Source organism: Notechis scutatus, chromosome 3, assembly GCF_049901735.1.
Source record: "Notechis scutatus isolate UNSWTSFEM ecotype Mainland chromosome 3, rNotScu1.2, whole genome shotgun sequence".
NCBI lineage: Eukaryota > Metazoa > Chordata > Lepidosauria > Squamata > Elapidae > Notechis > Notechis scutatus.
The window spans coordinates 43,681,332-43,701,059 of NC_142011.1; the positions used below are offsets into that span (position 1 = coordinate 43,681,332).

Genomic DNA, 19,728 nt, shown 5'->3' on the forward strand with positions numbered 1-19,728 from the left:
ATATGAACAGTTTGTGTCTGACATGGGAAAGCACCAGAGGGTTTCTGTTAGTTAACCTTTGGCTGTTTTCTTTCTTGATTGTTTCATTAAAAAAGTTTTATTAAAAGCAGAAATTCTGAAACAGAAAAGAAGGTGCATTCTCATTTGAAATCTTATTTTATCTTATATTGATCTCCTCCACTGATCCATTATAGATAGGTAGGTAGGTAGGTAGGTAGGTAGGTAGATAGATAGATAGATAGATAGATAGATAGATAGATAGATAGATAGATAGATAAGAAGGAAAGCAGGGGTGGGATTCTACTGGTTCTGTCCACCTCTATAGAACCGGTTGCTCTGAAGAGCAGCAAACAGAGAGCATACAAAGATCTGGTTCTATGTCTGCTGCTCTTTTGGCCCACCCGCCTGCCCGGGCTCTTATCCGACCTTTATTTTCTGCTTTTTCAACCGCAGCTGCTTTGCGCAACACAACTGTGGTTGAAAAAGCAGGAAAAAAGTGCCTTTTCAACCACTGCACCCCCACGTGCAGCGCTGCTCAGCTGTCCAGGCAGCTAGCTGACGACGATATACATGCGCAAAACATAAAATCACCAAACCGGTATTAAACCGGTTGGATCCCACCCCTGAAGAAAAGATACTTGGCAGTCAAATATGACTAGCCAAAGTACTCCTTGACTTACAACAATTCATTTAGTGATTGTTCAGAAAAAATAGAATTTGTCCTAATTGTCATAAGTCACTGAAAAAAATTGCAACAGCAGTGACATGATAGTTTTTCACACTTACCACCATTGCAGCATTCCCATGGTCACATGACCAAAATTGAGATGCTTGGCAACTGACTCATATTTATGACAGTTGCAGTGTCTTGGAGACATGTGATCACTTTTTTTGCAATGTACTGACAAGCAGAGTCAATGATGAAGCCAGATTCGCTTAATAACTGTGTTATTAATTTAACAACTGCAGTGATTCACTTAACTGTGGCAAGAAAAGTCATAAAACGGGGCAAAATTCACTTAAATGTCTTGTTTAGCAACAGAAATGTTAGGCTCAATTGTGGTTGTAAGTCAAAGCCTGCATATATTACAAGCTTTCAAAAGCAAAAAGAAAACAAATTCTGAGAGAGCAAAAATGGCAGGAAAAAGTTAAGCTAATTCTATCATAACCTGTACTTTACAATCACATTCATCTTTTCATAACCCTCTTCCAAAATGAGCAGTGAACAGGCTACTAACAGAGAATAACTACCTGTTATTTCAGTTATAGATATATACAAAACAATTTCTAATTTCTCCTCAGGACAGAGTCTGTAGCTGAGAAGATGCTGACTAACTGGTTTGCTTTCTTACTCCACAAATTCCTAAAGGTAAGGAGCCATTGGCTTTACCCTTGATTCCATTTTCTTTGTTCCATATTTTTTGTGTTTTGTTGATTATTTTTAATTTTTGAAGGGGATGGTGGAAATGAAATCCAGAGGCTGGAAATAATATATAAAATAATATATAGTTCATTTTTAAAAATGCCTTTTAGTTACCTTAATACTGATACTAATTAATACATACTATTAATTGTTAGTATACTACTGCATCTATGCTACTAACAGTGTATTTGATTGCTGTTCCTCAAGCATTTATTTATTTATTTATTTTTTATTTATTTGATTTGCCAATTGTTTACAAGATAATAAGTATAAGTGTATACATAGTTGTGAATACATGAAATGGGTACATATAAGAAAAATAAAAGAATAAGAGAAACAATAGGACAGGGACGGTAGGCAGATTGGTGCGCTTATGCACGCCCCCTACAGACTTCTTAGGAAAGGGGTGAGGTCAATAGTAGACAGTCTAAGGTTAAAGTTTTTGGGGTTTGGGGAAGAGACTACAGAGTCGGGTAGAGTATTCCAGAAATTGACCACTCTATTGCTGAAGTCATATTTCCTGCAATCAAGTTTGGTGCGGTTTACTTTGAGTTTGTATCTATTGTGTGCTCTTGTGTTGTTATGGTTGAAGCTGAAGTATTCATTGACAGGTAGGACATTGCAATGTATGATTTTATATACCATGCTTAAGTCAGACCGAAGACGGCGTAATTCAAGGTTTTCTAGTTCTAGAATTTCAAGTCTGGTGGCATAAGGTATTCTAAACGAGTAGAAGAGTGGAGAACTCTTCTTGTGAAATATTTCTGGACTTTCTCAATTGTGCTAATATCAGATACGTAATGAGGGTTCCAGACTGATGAACTGTATTCGAGTATTGGTCTAGCAAATGTTTTGTATGCTCTGGTTAGTAGTGTGATATTACCAGAGAAAAAGCTACGTAGGATTAGGTTAACAACTCTTAATGCCTTTTTGGCTATGTAGTTGCAGTGGGCTCTAGCACTTAGATCATTAGAGGTGAGTATTCCAAGGTCCTTTACAGAGCTTGGGTCATCAACAAGATCTTGACTATTCAGCTTGTATTTTATTTTCTGATTTTTTTTGCCAATATGTAAGACAGAGCATTTATTTGTTGAGATTTGAAGTTGCCATTTGTTTGACCATTCAGATATATAGTCAAGATCTTTTTGTAGGGTAGCAGTATTGTCTGTGGTATTGAACAGCTTTACATCATCAGCGAAGAGAACGCAATTGCTCTTAATATGATCACAGAGGTCGTTTATGTAGAGTATGAAGAGAGTTGGTCCTAGAACACTGCCCTGGGGGACACCACTATTGACAGGTACTGGATTTGATAGGACGCTCCCGATTTTGACCATTTGTTGTCTGTTTGACAGGAATGCTTCCATCCAGTTATTCAGTTGTCCAGAGATACCATAGGATTTTATTTTTAGGAGTAGTTTGTCGTGTACCACTGAATCAAAGGCTTTACAGAAGTCTATGTAGATTGCGTCTATTGCTTTGCCCTGGTCGAGTTGTGTCGTCCATATGTTTTTGCAGTGTAAGAGTTGCAGATTACAGGATAGTTTTTTTCTGAAACCAAATTATTTATTGGAGAGTAGGTTGTTTGTCTCTAAGTGGAGGATGATGGATTGGTTAATAATTGATTCCATGACTTTACAGGTGACGCAGCATAAGGAGATTGGCCTGTAATTTTCAACTAGGCTTGGGTCTCCCTTTTGAAGATGGGGATGACTGTGGCTTGTGACCATAGGTTAGGCAAGGAGCTGGTCCTGAAAGATTTTTCAAAGATTATGCTTAGAGGTTTGGCTATGGCAGTGGATAGCTTTCTTAAAAGTAGGCACATATTCCATCCAGTCCAATAGATAGAGATGGTTTTAGATTGCGTAGTGATTTTTCAACATTGTCTTCTGTGAAATCGATATGTATTAGATCATTGTTGTTATCTGTGGTACGGCTAGGAAATACTGGGCATGATCCATTGCTGTTTACAAATACTGAGCGAAGAATGTGTTAAAGATGTTGGCTTTAATGGTATCGTCGTTGCAGTCTTTACCATCAGGTCCTATCAAGGGAGGGATGGACCTTGAGTCTTTTAGTTTGTTGTTTACAAAATTGTAAAAAGCACGGGTGGAATTGGTGCTTAGAAGGTTTTCCTCTTGTTTAATGTGATAATTGGTGCATTCGGTCTTTATCTGGTGGCATAAATTTTTGTATCGGTTTTTGAAATTGGCAACGTGACCAGATTTGTTTTTTCTCCAGAGTGATCTCTTTTTGGATTGAAGTTTCCTTATTGATATGGGTAATCTGCTTTTTTGTTTTGTTTTGGGAGTTGTTGTTGGAACATATAGTTTGATGACTCTTTTGACTTCAAGTAAAAATATGTTGTAATGGTCTTCAACGGTATTGCATCCAGTGAATAGAGATTGCCAATCAAGGGATGAGAGATCGTTGTCTATAAGATCATAGTTGCCTTTTTTGAAGTTACAATAGGGATTACATCATTGTGGTGATTTTTGTGTGGACGTATGTTGAGACAAAAGTCAATCATATTGTGGTCACTACTGGAAAAGGGTTCTTTAGTTTGTATTCCGTAAATTAAATTCAAACTGTTGCAGAAGATGAGATCGAGGCAGTTGTTTAGTCTAGTGTTGTTGATTACTAGTTGTTCCAGTCCCAGATTTGTAATAGCATTGTAGAAGGTTGTGTGTATGATTTCAGTTGTACAATCATTTAGGGTCCAGTCAATATGAGGTAGATTGAAATCACCAAGAAGGATAAAAGGGTATGAGCAGGATGCAGCCCATGTTAGTAATGTATTTAGCTTGTTTACATGTTCGATGTCATAATCAGGTGCTCTGTAACATAGTAAGAATCGAATTGTGATATTTAAGGATAGTTCACAGATGATGGTTTCAGGAAGGGCAAGCTCCTGGGCAACTTGGATATTTTTAGATGTAAGGATTTTTATAGAATATAGCAACACCACCTCCTCGACGATTTTCACGATCTGATCGGTAAACATGATAGTCTCTTACTGTGGTAATGGAGTCGGGAGAGATGCATTGAGCCATGTTTCACAGACAAATATAATGTCGAAGTTAGCCATATTTAGGAGGAAGAGAAATTCAGGTATTTTATTCACGAGGCTTCTTGCATTGAGTAGTTTGCATTTAAGGCCGGCAGTAGTTGGAATTGAGGTAGTTGGGGGCGTGCGTGCCTAGTCTTGGGTGATGGTGGATGGGTTGAGGTAGGATTGTGGTTGAGGGTAAAAGCTGAGTATTGGGTTGCGTGGCTTACTTTTGATACAGTCAGCATGGTAGTCAATGTACAGGTCCTTCTCTCCATTGTCTAGACGGTTTTTGAGTTTGATGCGGAGTACACGGGAGCAGGCACGTTGCTGTATGGTTAGGTCAGGGCGGCAACGGAGGTTCTTATGGTTGGTGTTGGTTTTGGCGAGTGAGTTTATAGTATAAATGAATTTACGTTTGCTTGATTCATTTTTGCAAATGACCCTGCACAAGCGTGGGGCCACAGAGCCGTCTCTATTTTTGAGCTCTCGGTCGATGCGGGAAATGTCAAGTATTTCATCAGCGGAGATGGTTGATGCTTGATAATCTCTGATGATGTTTCGGACAGTTGTGATGTCATCATTGACATTGATGTCTTCTAGACCAAATAAGATGGCGTTTGGACGTTTCCGTTCAAACTTTGCTCACTGAACTGAAGAATAAGATGGGTTTAGTTATATAAGACTACCTCAAATAAGTAAATGAGCAGAATAAATGATAAGATTTTTTAAAATCCATCCTTCTTTTCTCTTCCTTTCTCTCTTTTGGTAAATGCTACTAAAAAAATAGCATATTATTTCTGAACCATATTGTATTTGGAGCAACAGAAAAGTAAATTGTCTGAATGGCTTGATAAAAAAAATCTTAAAGTATAACAATGATAACATTTAGCTTTTCTTGAATAAATTATTTCTTTATTGATGTGTAAATTCTCTTTTTTTCCTTACCAACAAGGAATGTGCTGGAGAACCACTCTTCATGTTGTACTGTGCTATCAAGCAACAGATGGAGAAAGGCCCAATTGATGCTATTACGGGGGAAGCACGTTATTCCCTCAGTGAGGACAAGCTGATCAGGCAGCAGATCGAGTACAAAACACTAGTGAGTGGGTGTCTTCTCTAAACAGCTTATGCTAGCTTCACCTGCTGATCATCATGTGAAATACAGCAAGGGTTGATTCCCTGATATGTATTAAGCCAAGAATCTACATGATGCCTCCAAAATTATCTGGTAGTGGAACTTTCTCGTGAGGATATATATATATATATATATATATGGCAATTTAAAACATCAAAACAAGGAGGCTTCCTCAGAACAAGTGAGGAAGGGAATGTTTTTTTTGAGGATATCCATAAATAAACCCAAGTCTTATACCTTGAGGCCCCTTAATTTCAATAGTGAAACCCAACATTCCTAATTGTCAAGAGGTTTTCATAATTTTATTTGCTGTTTCTATGTATAGCTGAAAATGTGAAATTAACTTCCCAAGCTATTGTGTATTTCACTTCATATAAGCAAAATGTATCCTTATTTGGAAAAATATACAGGCAACCCAATAGCAGTCTATTTCTATGTATATATTTAGCAAATTCAATAAAGTTTATATCCTATTTCAACATCAATTTTTTTCCCAATCTAAGTAACACTAATGTAACACTCTAGATTTTCTTGTTGGAGCTATATACAGTAAAATATTTCCAGCTTATTTCTAATCATTACTATTATTAAATAGTGATGGTTTCTCCCTAGCTTTTCCAAGTTCAGTTTCCCAATTTAATTTTTTTTCTTTTTTAGATCTTGAACTGTGTGAATCCTGATAATGAAAACAGTCCTGAGATTCCTGTGAAAGTGCTTAACTGTGATACTATCACACAAGTCAAGGAGAAGATTCTTGATGCAGTATATAAAAATGTTCCATATTCCCAAAGGCCTCGAGCTGTTGACATGGACTTGGGTACGAATCTCTTTGTTTTTGTGATAGGAGAGAGAAATATATGAGTTTGGGTTCTGTCTGTGAAGGGGTCATAATATTTGAGGAACCCATAGAAAATTATAAGCAATTGCCTGCATATAGAACTGTGAATTTGGTTACAGTATTATTGCATTTATTTATATTTTATATATAGGAAAAATACTCTATATAAGACAACAAGCGTAGCTGTCCTTATTGGGGTAAGATTGCTGAAAGATGGTCCAATGTAGATATACATACTGCTTACTGTGAAGATGGCTTTTCTTTCTTCTTCCTTCATTATTCACAAAATATATCAATTTTGGATTGATTCAGATTTAAGCTACATAAGAGGATAATTGCATAGGGAACAGCCAATCCTCATATTATTCTAAATTAAACATATAAGGTCTTAGTGTGGATTGAAAGCAATTGGAAAGGGCTAATCCCCAGCTTTGTCATCTGATCCATCTCATACACAAACACACACACACACACACACACACACACACACACACAAATAAGCTTAAATAAAGAAGGGCTTTTACTTGGGAAAAAAGAATAAATGGTAAAGTTTATTTATTTTGTAATTGAAAAGTTCAGAGGTAAGAGTTTTCCCTCTCATACCCATAATACATGGTTCTGATTGTGTATTTAATGTACAGTATAACAAGAGTGGAGTCAGCCGTAAGCAATGTAATTAATGTATATATGTATGACTACTCTGATGCTGCCTAATTCTCTAAGATCTCTCAGAAGGGGTTTATTTTTTGTATAGATGGGAACATACAACAGATTGTCTGCAATGCGCTCTGAAATATTGGGGTCAGTCTTCTTAGTCCCATCTGTTGAAACCAGCAAACATCAACTAAATTTGTGAAGGAGTAAACAGCTGTTGAATGTCATTTCATATTTATTTAATTTTATTTATTTATTTATTTATTTATGAAAGATAGGCATTTTCATTCCCACAGTGAGATTTCTAGGCTTCTGATCTGATTCACGAGTCTGTTGTTACTCTTTCTGTAGAATGGCGCCAGGGCCGAATAGCACGTGTGGTACTTCAGGATGAAGACATCACAACCAAGATTGAGGGTGACTGGAAGCGGTTAAACACATTGATTCATTATCAGGTGGGCAAACAAAACCTAGCAGCAGGCTACAGAAATCAGTTGAGTGGACAAAGGGGGAAGGGGAATAGCTGAAACCTAATTTCTCAGCATCTTTTCTAATAAGACAAGCAGTGAAATGCATATTTAGATGATAGATCAGAATGGTTCAGCATGTTCACATATTAAAAAGGAAAACTGTCCTGATGCACATCTCACAGAAACAAGCAGACCTGTAAATTGAGTAAGTTAAAAATGCCAGCTGTGTTTCTAAGACAGTCAGGATATGCAGATGAGCTAAAAAGGCAATGAGCGTGGAACACAAAACTTATTTTATACCACATTTGCATTCCATTTCTCTGATCTTAACACCAGTATCCTGTCAGTGGACTTCAGAGACACTGGCTTTCAGCTCAGAAAACTTCTTGCATGGGCATGTGAACGAATGTGTTCAGTATATAGTGTACACAGTTGCTCAGATTTTCTCATCAAAACTGGACATCAGCCTAGTTGCAGATCTGATAGAGGCCTGGGAAGGAATTTTGCCCAGTAACCTAGGATTGGATAGAGCTTGCTGGACCTAAGGAAGTAGCCAAAGTCCTTAGGATGTGATATCAGCCACCAGCTGAGGTTCAGTACTATTTTGAAAAAAGTATTTCTATACCCATGACAAAATTAAGCAATACTGTCTTACCCAGTCCCTGGAGGTTCTGAGGTTCTGGATGGGGAATCTCAGGTTTTAGCAGAACCCTGGCAAGACTGAATGGCTTTGTATTTGGTGTATTAGTTTTAGGACTATGTTATATTTGGTGCTGGGTAGAGCTGCACTGCCCCAAATAGACTCGATGTGCAATCTGAGAGTCCGACTTTATTCACAACTCCTCGTGGCTAGTCTAATGTCTAGAATGTCTTGAACAGCTTGAACAGCTTTGGGTAGTATACCAGTTGGGCTTGTGCCTAAATCAGGGCCTTTGATCACAGCCAGACATGTTCAAGTCATCTTCCACATGAACCTTCATGGCATGGGGCTGGATTATCAAAGAGACTGCCTCTCCTTAATTAGATCTGCCTGCCCCATCATATCTGGCAAAGAAGCCATATTGTGGGTCTCATCTGCTGGAGAACTACACTTGAAAAGCCTTCCTTGTCCTATTGACTGCTTTATGAAATATTCTTTTCCCTGAACTCCATAAGAAAAAGCAACAGTCAAAATAAACATCTTAGGCTATCAAGCTGCATGTACAAATTATTTTCTATGATGCCACCTAGAAAGCTGCTGTTAGGAAGAGATATGACACTATCTCCATATTGTGAAAAATTGTTATTTTCATTTTGGATGTAGCCCAATATGTAATACAGCATACAAATTCTGACTTTCTGATTAAACAAGCAATAACTATGGCATCAAAAGGTGTTAATGATGATATGTTGCCAATTCTCAGTATCAATATCAGCTAGTCCTATCTGCTTGCTCAGGACTGGAGTACATCTGTAATCATCATGATGAACAATATTCCAAAGAGTAGATATGGCCCTCTACTACAGATCCTAATTATGTTATTTTTATCAGTAAACCTTTTATTCATATTCATTTAGTCTCCTATTTATTAATTCTTTTAAGGATAAAAATGAGTGGGATATTGATTGTTGCTCAACCAAATGTTTAAAATTCTATATAAGGAGGATATGTGATTTTTGTAAAGTTTGGATATATAGATCATACCCAGAAAATTATTAGTTCTGCTTGAATCTAAGTACTATGTATCTATTGATTCTTCTGGACATTATACAGTATGCTCAAAGTGGAATAATTTAGTTACAATTTGGTTCTTTAGGAAATATTAGTTATTCTCATAACTGTGTGTGGGCTCCAGGTCAAGTTATGTATGTTTTCAATTTAGTTCTTATCCAATGAAGATATCCATCTACTATAAGAAAAAACACTCACATGGATGAAAGCAAATAGATCTCAATTGCCAGATAAATTAATTGGATTTGAACATTTGAAATGTTATTTGGCCACCTTTAACCTACAGCATAACCCCCATTGACCTTTACATGATCCAGCATGAAAGAATCTTAATAAAATTATCAAAGAATAAAAGTGTCCTCTTGACCCTCCTTCTGGAATTGTTTGCTTTTGATCCTAAACACAATGATTGTTGGTTAGTGTGCAGAATAAGAAATAGGACCTTGATAGAGATACACTAAATCTGTTGCCTGGACAAAAGGGGCCCAAACATTATTTTTAAGCTCCTAGCATCTATATAGAGTTTGGACATACCTCTAACAGATGCTTCCCTAATTGTCTTACCATAAGATGGTGAAGGAGGTACAGCAAAATCAGGTTTTCAAGATTCTGTTGTTATAGCCATTCTCATTAAAGTAGTTTCAGCCTTCTGCTAGAGTTGATATCCTGATCTAGTCTACCTAATGGGCCTGGCAGTTAGGCATGAATACATTTTTAAAAAAATCTGAGATATAGACTTCTATATGTGTGGACCTTCTCTGATTTGGACCTTTGCAAAGATCCTGAATATAGTCTTTTTTTTCTTTTGACATCTATGTTCAATACATGGACACGGGGAAAGAAGCCACAATTCTCCTCTCCTATAAAGAACCTTGTTAGCATCTTGGACAAAAACTAGAATAAAAAAAATCTAAAGCCATTGAGAAGTTAAATTTGTCCTAACTATAATATTCCTATTCATTCCCCAAAATATTTTATTCTACTTGTCCTAGTGCACTGTGCTTCTAAAATCCCTATTCCTCTCATGGGATTCACTTAAGTACTATATGGCACAAAAGTTGCATTTTCAAGGTTAGTAAGTAAGTTGCCAACATTCCTCTTTAAATAGAAATACGTATTATCCATATCTATATAGCAGTTAAGTAATATTCATGCTGATTTTAAATCAATAATATGAAAAGCTAGGCAAGAGCATGACATTCAATTATACATTTTTAAAATCAACATTGCCAAATCTGTGTCATTGAATAGAGTGAATGATTGCTGAATTCTTCTTATGCATTGTCAATTTTTCCATAAATACAAGAAAGCAAATCACTCTTTTGTTATAAAAAAAGCACTTACGAAAATCCAGTGCAATCTTTAACCATCTTTGTATATCCAACCAAATTAAATAAGATTTAACCTCCACTCAAAATGTAAGCATCTTTCCTATTTCTTTCTTTCTTAGCTTTTTTTGTGTATTACAAGGATATGTGGTGGTCCAAAAATTCTTGCGGTCACATCAAGCTTATTTATACTCAGTCAACAAATAATTGAGTCAGATCTTATTCAACTCCTAGTCACATTTGCAATCCTAAAAATTCATTGTTTGATAAATCCATTTCCCCAAGGATTCAGTGTTTTTACATGTGCAAATCACATTGTGGAGGCAAGAATTATATGGCAGAAGAATGTAATGAATTTTCAATTGCAGGTACTGATTAGGGTGAAGCAAAGAATACATAGAGCTCAGAAAGTAGATTTAACCCTTACAATAAGGTGAGCTGATCACTGAGCTAACTGGGAATATTTGAAGATTTAGAAAAGAACTAGAAGTTGGAAATAGCTGGTCATGCTACAGCAAACTGAAAACCACCTAGTTAAGAAGATCTGAGCTAAAAACAGGAGGCCTGTTAATGTAATATTGACTTTTAAAATGAGCCCCAGGAAGTCTTGAGCTGGTTATTTCAATGTTTCTTCTTAGGTAAATTAGTAAAATTAGTAAAAAGAGTAAAGAAAACTAAGCGTTTAATAGAATATACCTTGCTGAAAGAAAATTCACAAAATGTAAAGCTTACCTCACCAATGTTTCAAAGTTTTCTGAGAAAGTCACTTAGCACACAGATGGCAATAGCCTTGTTAATATTGTATACTAGCCTTTGACATGTTCCTCTTCCAAGTCTATAAATAAACTAAACTGATGTTGTGGAATAAAAGGACATACCTGTCCTTTAATGGATTGTATGTATGTATGTATGTATGTATGTATGTATGTATGTACCCTGTTTCTCCAACAATACAGCCTCCCCCAATAGGAAGTCCCAGCATGTTTTATAGGCATGAAATGAAATTAAGCCCCTCCCCCCAAATTAAGGCCTATATTAAAACATGCAAAATGGGGGGGAATGGTGGGGGGGCTTGCCATTAGGAAGTACTTTTGTTGCACACCTGGATATGGTGCTGCCTGCGTTGACCCCGATACGAAGTGCCCCACCAACACCAAGGTCAACATCCAAGGCGTCGCCGCCCACCCACCCAAGGATGCAAGGGGGTAGAATTAAGTCACCCCTGAAAAGACGCCCTTGCCATTTTTTCAGGGCTCAAAAAAAAATAAGACCCGGCCTTACTATATGAGAAACACAGTATGTATGTATGTATTTTGTTTGTTAAGTGGTTAAACAAAAAGCAAAGAGTGGAATAAATGAACAATTTTCTTACATGGGAATCTCCTTTCATTTTACTTGTGAGGTAAGAACTGCACTAAGGGAGACTATCACTAGCCCAAAGTAGCCAATGATTTTCTGTGGGGAGGATAATTAAACACCTTAAATATTATATCATACTGGAGCTCTACTGGATAATTCAATGGAAATGTCAGCCTAGTGGGTAATGATTTTGAAAAGGTAGTCTCTGTGCTGAGGGATATTAGGAAATTATTGAAAATAAAACTACCTATACTGTAATGTCTTTATGTCACTCTCAGCTCAATAATACCATCTTCAGTTCTAGTTAATAGAGCTTGAAAAGTGTAGAAGATGCAACCAAAATGATGAAAAACATTTTCGTTAATGGGAAAGGCTTGAAGGAAAGGGATTGGGGAAAAATGACTTCAGGGGAACAGGATTAAGAGCAGTGGTGGGATTCAAATTTTTTACTACCGGTTCTTTGGGCATGGCTCGGTGGGTGTGGCAGGGGAAGGATACTGTAAAATCTCCAGTCAGAGATGATATTTGCCAGTTTGCCAATTACACAACATTTCCACTGCTGGTTCTCCAGAACTGGTCAGAACCTGATGAATACCACCTCTGGTTAAGAGGTATAAAACATGCTATGGAGAAAGTGGGCAGAGTAACATTTTCTCCCATGCAAATTAGTAGTAGCAAGGGTCATCCAATAATACTGATTGATAGGAGATTAAGAACAGATAAAATAAAATCCCTCTTCACACACTGTATAATTAATTCTGGAATTTATGACTGCAATATGTGATGATGGCCACTAACTCAGATGGCTTTACAGTAAGATTGGATAAATTTGTAGATTCCCACTTCCTAAGACTGATTAACCTTGGAAAATCAAGGTTACAGTATCTCTAGACCAGGGAGATCATGCTTCCAAATTCCACTTGCTGGCAAACAATGCCAGAAGATAGATATGCCTTAATCTCCCATTTGACAGCATCCCAGAAGAATATGGTTGGTTGCTGTGAGAAACAAAATGCTGGACTAAGACTTATCTTTAGTACTAGTTGCCTAGAGCACGTATTGCAGAGTTGCTAGTATTTTTCTGTGCTCCTGGTTTGCCCTTTACATTAATCAGGCTGTTGCCCCAGCTGACAGTAATAGCTGTTTCCATTTCATGAGAATGAAAAAGAAATAATTTGCTACTAAATGTGCACAATCTATTCTTAACATATCATTTATCAGCTCAACTCAAAAGTTGTTTAAGCTGCAGGAGCACCTAGTTTTTCTTGAATAGAAATTTTATCAAAGTGACACTTTAACACATTCTAGTTGCAAGTTATTAGTGATTTTTAAAAAAATGAGTTAGACTTCTGAGTAGAAATTCAAAATAATAGTGATGTTTGTTATATAATCCTGATTACTGTAATTAATAGTGACCTTAGAACTTCAGTATGGTGATTATTTGGAACCAAGATATATATTTTTTCTTAGAAAGACCAAGTATACAGTTTAAGACAGTATATGTGATTAAAAGTGCGTTGTATCCATTTTTGTTCCATTGACAGCTGTAGCTCATTTTAAAAATACTACGATAACCAATGATGTCCAAAATAGATTAATATTTTGTGGGAGTTATGAATTATATTATATGCATGCTTAAACCAGAAAAGTCCCTGCAACCCCACCAAGCTGCACAAAACACATAACTAGCGGATTTCTTCTTTTGTCCTATGACAGCCCAAGAAATAAACCAGGTAGTTGACTCCACCAGAAGATTAGAACTATATTTTATTTAAACAGTGTATAATAACAGTATAAGTGGAATTACAATAATCTTACAAATCTCCTTCTTTGGGAGGAGCTTGCCTGGGTGTTTTATTTATTTGTTTAACAAATTAAAATGAAAATGTGTATATACAGTATTTCAACATACAATTTCTCGAAGTATTTTGTATATCATTTTATAGCACATCCATTCTCATATATAACTTTAGGATATGTAAATTAGAATAGATCATTGCAACATGCAAATATATTTGAAATTGCTTCCAAATCTAATTCTAGAAGGAAAGCTTGAAAATGCCAATGATGGTGACAAACAATAATAAAATTCTAGAAATTTAAAACATGAAATATTTGTTCAATCCTGTTTCAACTGATAAAGTAATATATGTTTGGAATTAATTTCTTTTGGTTATTCCAATTTTAAATCAACCATAAGCACAACCATACAAACAAGTAGGTTTAGAGGTGACTTTTTTGTTTGTAAACAGTAGCTAATAACTATTAATCCTAATAGCAAAGGAACCCACAGGAAACCTCCAAAATCTCACAGATTGATCTTTGTTTGGAACTAATATGTTACCTAAAAAGAACAAGAATATAAAAAGCTTTTGAAAGACCAAGGACAAACAATCCAATGCTCTTTGGATGTTTTGTCCTCTAACTTTATCATATGAAGGCTAATTTTGATAGATGATGATGTTATAAACTAAATAAGTACAAAAACCAGCTACCATATCCATACAAATTACATGAAGATTCAAACCCTAAAAACCAATTTTAATCTCTGGTAGATATTCATATCACATTCATATATATGTCATAAATATTTCTCATTAAAAATAACATCTTTTTTCATAAAAACTACTATTCTTATGTAAAAGGCAGCTTTTTTCCCCTGTGTTATTGACTTCAAGAAATGAACCTATAGAATTATTTGTATGAGTTTATTATTATTTGTATGAGTTAACAACTTTGATGCGTAATGAATAGCTTGAATAAATAAGCACCCAATTTCAGACAAACTTTTCCATTTCTGCATCACATTTACACTGAAAGATTAATATATAATTCAGATAAATAAAGGTTTGTTAATGAAGATTAGTTAAAAGCTTTCTAAGTTTTATAGGTAAAGAGTGGGTAAAATTAAAAATTGTCATTTTGCTTTAACAAAATCTTATTGTAAATATTAATATGCATTTATAATTTGATTTCTCCAGATTTATTTCCAACCACACTTTTTTCGGGAGGGGAGGGGAGTTGTAGGAGTGGTCATTTAAGATCCTGCAAGATGGTTTTATTACTTGTTCCTTTATAAATCAAACTTCTAAAGTTCATAAAAACTAAAAAAAAAAAGATTTAATAGAAATTTTTTATGATCCATAACATTATTATTATATTACTTTATTCCCAGTTTGTTATTGCTTTAATTGAGTTACTACAATTCTTGGGTTTCTCTTTTTTTTATTGGATCAAACATAATCTTAAATCAAAATGACAGAGAATGCCTTCAATATGTCTTTTCATTTCTCAGTTCTTTTCTTCAGGGACAGAACAGGCCAGGAGGGAAATATACCCTTCATTTTCCTTAGTCTTCTGACACATCGTGGCATTCCATATGTTCCTGCCAACACTTCATTATGAGATTTATAACTTTCATCATTTTCAGCTCACAGTACAGTATGAATATGTTTTAGTACTGCATTTCCTTGCAATGTTCCATCTGCTTACATGCCTTTTTTCCTCTCTATCAGGTCTCTGATCGCTCTGTAGTTGCCCTTGTTCCTAAACAGACTTCTTCTTATAATATTCCTGCTTCTGCCAGCATATCACGGACCTCAATTAGCAGATATGGTAAGATTGAAAGTTGCATGATGTAAACATAAAGGTTCTAATTATATGGCTCTCAAATTAATGGCCTAATCTGATCATTGCACCCAGTGTCAAGTGGCTAGCAGTTTTATTACAGTTTTTATTGGAGGCTTGTGAAGCATATCTTTATAAATATACAGGGAACCATTTTTAAAGCACTAAGCTCAATCTGAAACATTATGATAACAACAGTGCATACATGGAACTCTTCACAAATACTGGTTGCTTCTCTTATCTGAATTATAAACTTGACTGTATTAATAATGGGAATACCCTACTGACACTACCTGTATATGTATCAGAATCAATGATCTGAAGCAATTTCTGCTTAAGCAACATATTAAGTACATAGAGATATTATTTTTCCTTATTCAAAAATAAGTGGGGAGACTATTTCACAGCTCAAGTAGTCAGCCAGTTCCTCCTGATATCTAGCCTGAATCTTCTTACAGTTTCAACCATTTGGTTTTGATCCTGCCCTCTGTTATATTTTCTTCTATGTGACAACCCTTAAAATATTTAAAAATTACTATTGCATTTCTTCTCAGTTATATCTTCTGTACGCTAAATACTTTCCTTTAGCAAGTCCTCATAGGAAGTGATTTCCAGAACTCTTCCAATCTTGCTGCTCTCCTCTGAAATTGTTCCAATTTATTACTATCCTTCAGAAATATGGTGTTCAAAACTGGACACAGCATTCCAAATGTGATACAACCAAGGCATGTATGAGCGGAATAATTACAAATAGTCCTTGGCCTACAACAATAGTGACTATTCAAAGTTACAGTGGTATTGAAAAAAGTGACTTAGGACATTTTTTACACTTACGACTGTTGCAGCATTCCATGGTCACATGATCAAAATTCAGATGCTTGGCAACTGGCTCGTGTTTATCAGTTGCAGTATTCTGGGGTTATGTGATCACCCTTTGTGACCTTCTGACAAGCAAAGTCAATGGGGAATCCAGGTCCACTCAACAACCTTGTTACTAACTTAACAACTGCAGTGATTCACCTAACAACTGTGGCAAGAAAGGTTGTAAAATGAGGCAAAACTCGCTTATCAAATGTTTTGTTTAACAACAGAAATGTTGGGCTCAATTGTGGTCATAAATGAAGGCCTACCTGTAATTTCAATATCTGCATCTCCTGTTGATGCCTTCTCAAATAATATTTGGCTTTTTAATACCTGAGACTAATGACTCATATTTGACATGTTCAGCCAGGACATCAGTTGTTGTTTTTCAGACTGGCATGTACAAAAGCCATGCCAGTGTTCTGTCTTTGCACTTATGCCCTGCTTTTTTCCCTCCCAAATACAGAACTTTATATTTCTTCCTGTTAAATTTCATTTTAGTCCACAGTTCTAGTCAATTTAGATCTTTTTGAATCTTTTTTTTTTGTTGGTCTTTTCTTACAGGGAAATATAATTACTGAAAAAAAAATCTGAAGTTGAACTTAGTATGAAATTTGAGAATTTATATTTGGTCATTTTGTCCATTTGTATCTTTATATTTTTTGGTAAAAGCAATTTTTGTTTTGTCTTTCTGGCTGGAAAAATTATCACACCGTATGGCTAGCAATATTTGCAAGTGGAAAAATGGCCTCCACTAATTTGTAAAGTGTTTCTTCAAAAGCAAAATTTTCTAGATTAGATGCCTATAATGTAAAATTAGCAAACAAAGATTTTTCTTTTGAGGATACACATTAGTTGTAAAGCAAGATTTCTATTTGACTGTTCAAAGTGAAAGGTTAAAGAATATTAGCATGCAACGTGTGTCTACTTAGTTGTTGTGAATGTTGATATTGACACTTCTAGTTACACAAATGACATCAAGCAAAGGTGTGCATTTATTGTCTACGTTTGCATCACTTACTGGCAGTTTCATTTTTAAATGAAATGATTCAGTGCTTTTACCTTTTAATTACATCCATAGAAACAGTCATATTTTGAATCATTTTGAATTAGGAGTGGAGCTTTGGAGAAAAAAAAATGTAATAATTCACTCATTCTCCTATTAATGTAAGGGGAATCCCTTAATCTGATTGTCACCAAGTAGAAGAATAGAAAATTAAGAAACTAGATTAAATTGGTCATAATGAAAGAAACATTTGCTTGAAAATGAAAAATAATATCAAACAGATGCAATGTGTATTTGATAGCCAAGATTTTGTTCACATGGCAAGATATTTCTGATAATATACCTTGTAAATTGAGTCATTACTACATATTTTCAGTGTAGAAGCCAAGATTATCATAGTTCAGAAACCTTTGGTTTTAGTTTTCTATGGAAGGTAAGCTTTGTTCTATGAATCAAGAACAACTGCAGTCAGCAGATTAAGTACATAACAAAACATTGAAAAATATTTCAATGAGAAATGTTCTAAATATAGTATTGGCTTTTGGAAACATTGGAATTGTATAGTCATTTCTTTCCTTATAAACTGAAGTTTTATTCACTGTTAGAGAGTTACAGCAAAACCCTATATATATATATATATAGGGTTCTATTAGCCTCTATGGCTTCTCTGATTATAAAGACCACCCTCAAGACAGACACACACACCAACAAACTCAGAAAACTACAACAATGCCAGAAACCAACTCCCCCCTCACAGCCACACATGAAACAAACAGTGCACAACATCTCAGACAAGATCCTCACCAAGCCGAAACCAAGGTCCTTTCAAAAGGATTCAACTTTGCTGTTGCTCCCAAACACATCCCCACAGAAACCATCATATGCGGAGTTGAAACCAGCCTGACCAAAACCAACCCTGATGAGGCTAATAGAATCAGACTCGAAATCACCAACATCCTCTGCACTAGCAAACCACCCAAAAGCAACTTATCCAAAGAAGAACAAACTGCACTACGTAACCTGAAAGAAGACACCAGCATAATAATCCTACCAGCAGACAAAGACAACGCAACAGTGGTTATGAACACATCTGACTACCAAACCAAGTTAACCAACCTACTCCTAGACCCCACATACAAACCCCTAAAGACAGACCCCACCACCTACCTAGAAAAACCACCAGATCCAAAATAAAAGCCTCCCCCCATCAGTGAAGAAATCCAGCAAAGAATCATACCCAGAGAGAAATCATCCAGATGCCCTAAGCTTTATGGTCTCCCCAAGATACACAAAGAAGGAACTCCCACTTAGACCAATAGTCAGCTCCATAGGCTCACCTCTACAAAACCTAGCCAAATTTCTCGCCAAACAACTACAGCCCTATGCAGAATCCATCAACTCACATGTAAGAAACTCATTCCAGTTCATCGAGATCATAAAGAAACAAAACTTACAACCCAGCGACCTACTAGTTAGCTTCGATGTCATATCCCTCTTCACCCAAGTGCCAATAAAAGAAGCCTTGACAGCCATCCAAAACAAATACAACCCCCCAAGCACATCCTAGATCTGACCAACCACTGTCTATCCAATACATACTTCACCTACAATGGACAAAAATACAAACAAATAGAAGGAGCACCCATGGGATCACCCCTCTCACCTGTCATCGCAAACCTCTACATGGAACACTTTGAAACACAAGCTCTAGAAAAATATGATCACAAACCTAAACTCTGACTCAGATACGTAGATGACACCTTCATAATCTGGCCACACGGGAAAGAAAAACTGAACAACTTCCTCACACACCTCAACAGCCTACACCCCAAAATACAATTCACCATGGAAACAGAAGCTAACAATCAACTTCCCTTCCTAGATGTCTTGATATACAAAAAACCCAATGGCTCCCTAGGACACACCATCTACCAAAAGAAAACACATACAAACTGCTATCTACACGCACTCTCACACCACCACCCAGCACAGATCAATTCCGTAGCTGAGACACTCATCTCCAGAACAAAATGCTTAGCTGATGAACAACACCTAAAAACCGAACTAAACACTCTCACCAACGTACTAACAGCCAATGGATTTCAAAGAAAGAAGATCACCCACCTAATCCAAAAGAAACCCCAACCAAAATCCAAGACAGAGAACAAGAGAACGGCAAAGCCCTCCTCCCATATATAAAAGGCACTACAGACAAAATCAGCAAGATCCTCCAAAAACACAACATTAAAACAGCATTCTGCACT

General features: G+C 36.1%; 1 protein-coding gene across 1 annotated transcript in view; it reads left to right on the forward strand.

Annotated features, from left to right (window-relative positions):
* PLXNA2 (plexin A2) overlaps positions 1-19,728 on the forward strand; it is a 492,988-nt gene that overhangs the window by 451,858 nt on the left and 21,402 nt on the right. The window contains exons 23-27 of the mRNA XM_026675200.2: positions 1,303-1,369; positions 5,428-5,574; positions 6,268-6,427; positions 7,454-7,557; positions 15,486-15,585. Of these exons, the coding sequence (XP_026530985.1) occupies positions 1,303-1,369; positions 5,428-5,574; positions 6,268-6,427; positions 7,454-7,557; positions 15,486-15,585 (578 nt within the window). The remainder of the gene's footprint in view (positions 1-1,302; positions 1,370-5,427; positions 5,575-6,267; positions 6,428-7,453; positions 7,558-15,485; positions 15,586-19,728) is intronic.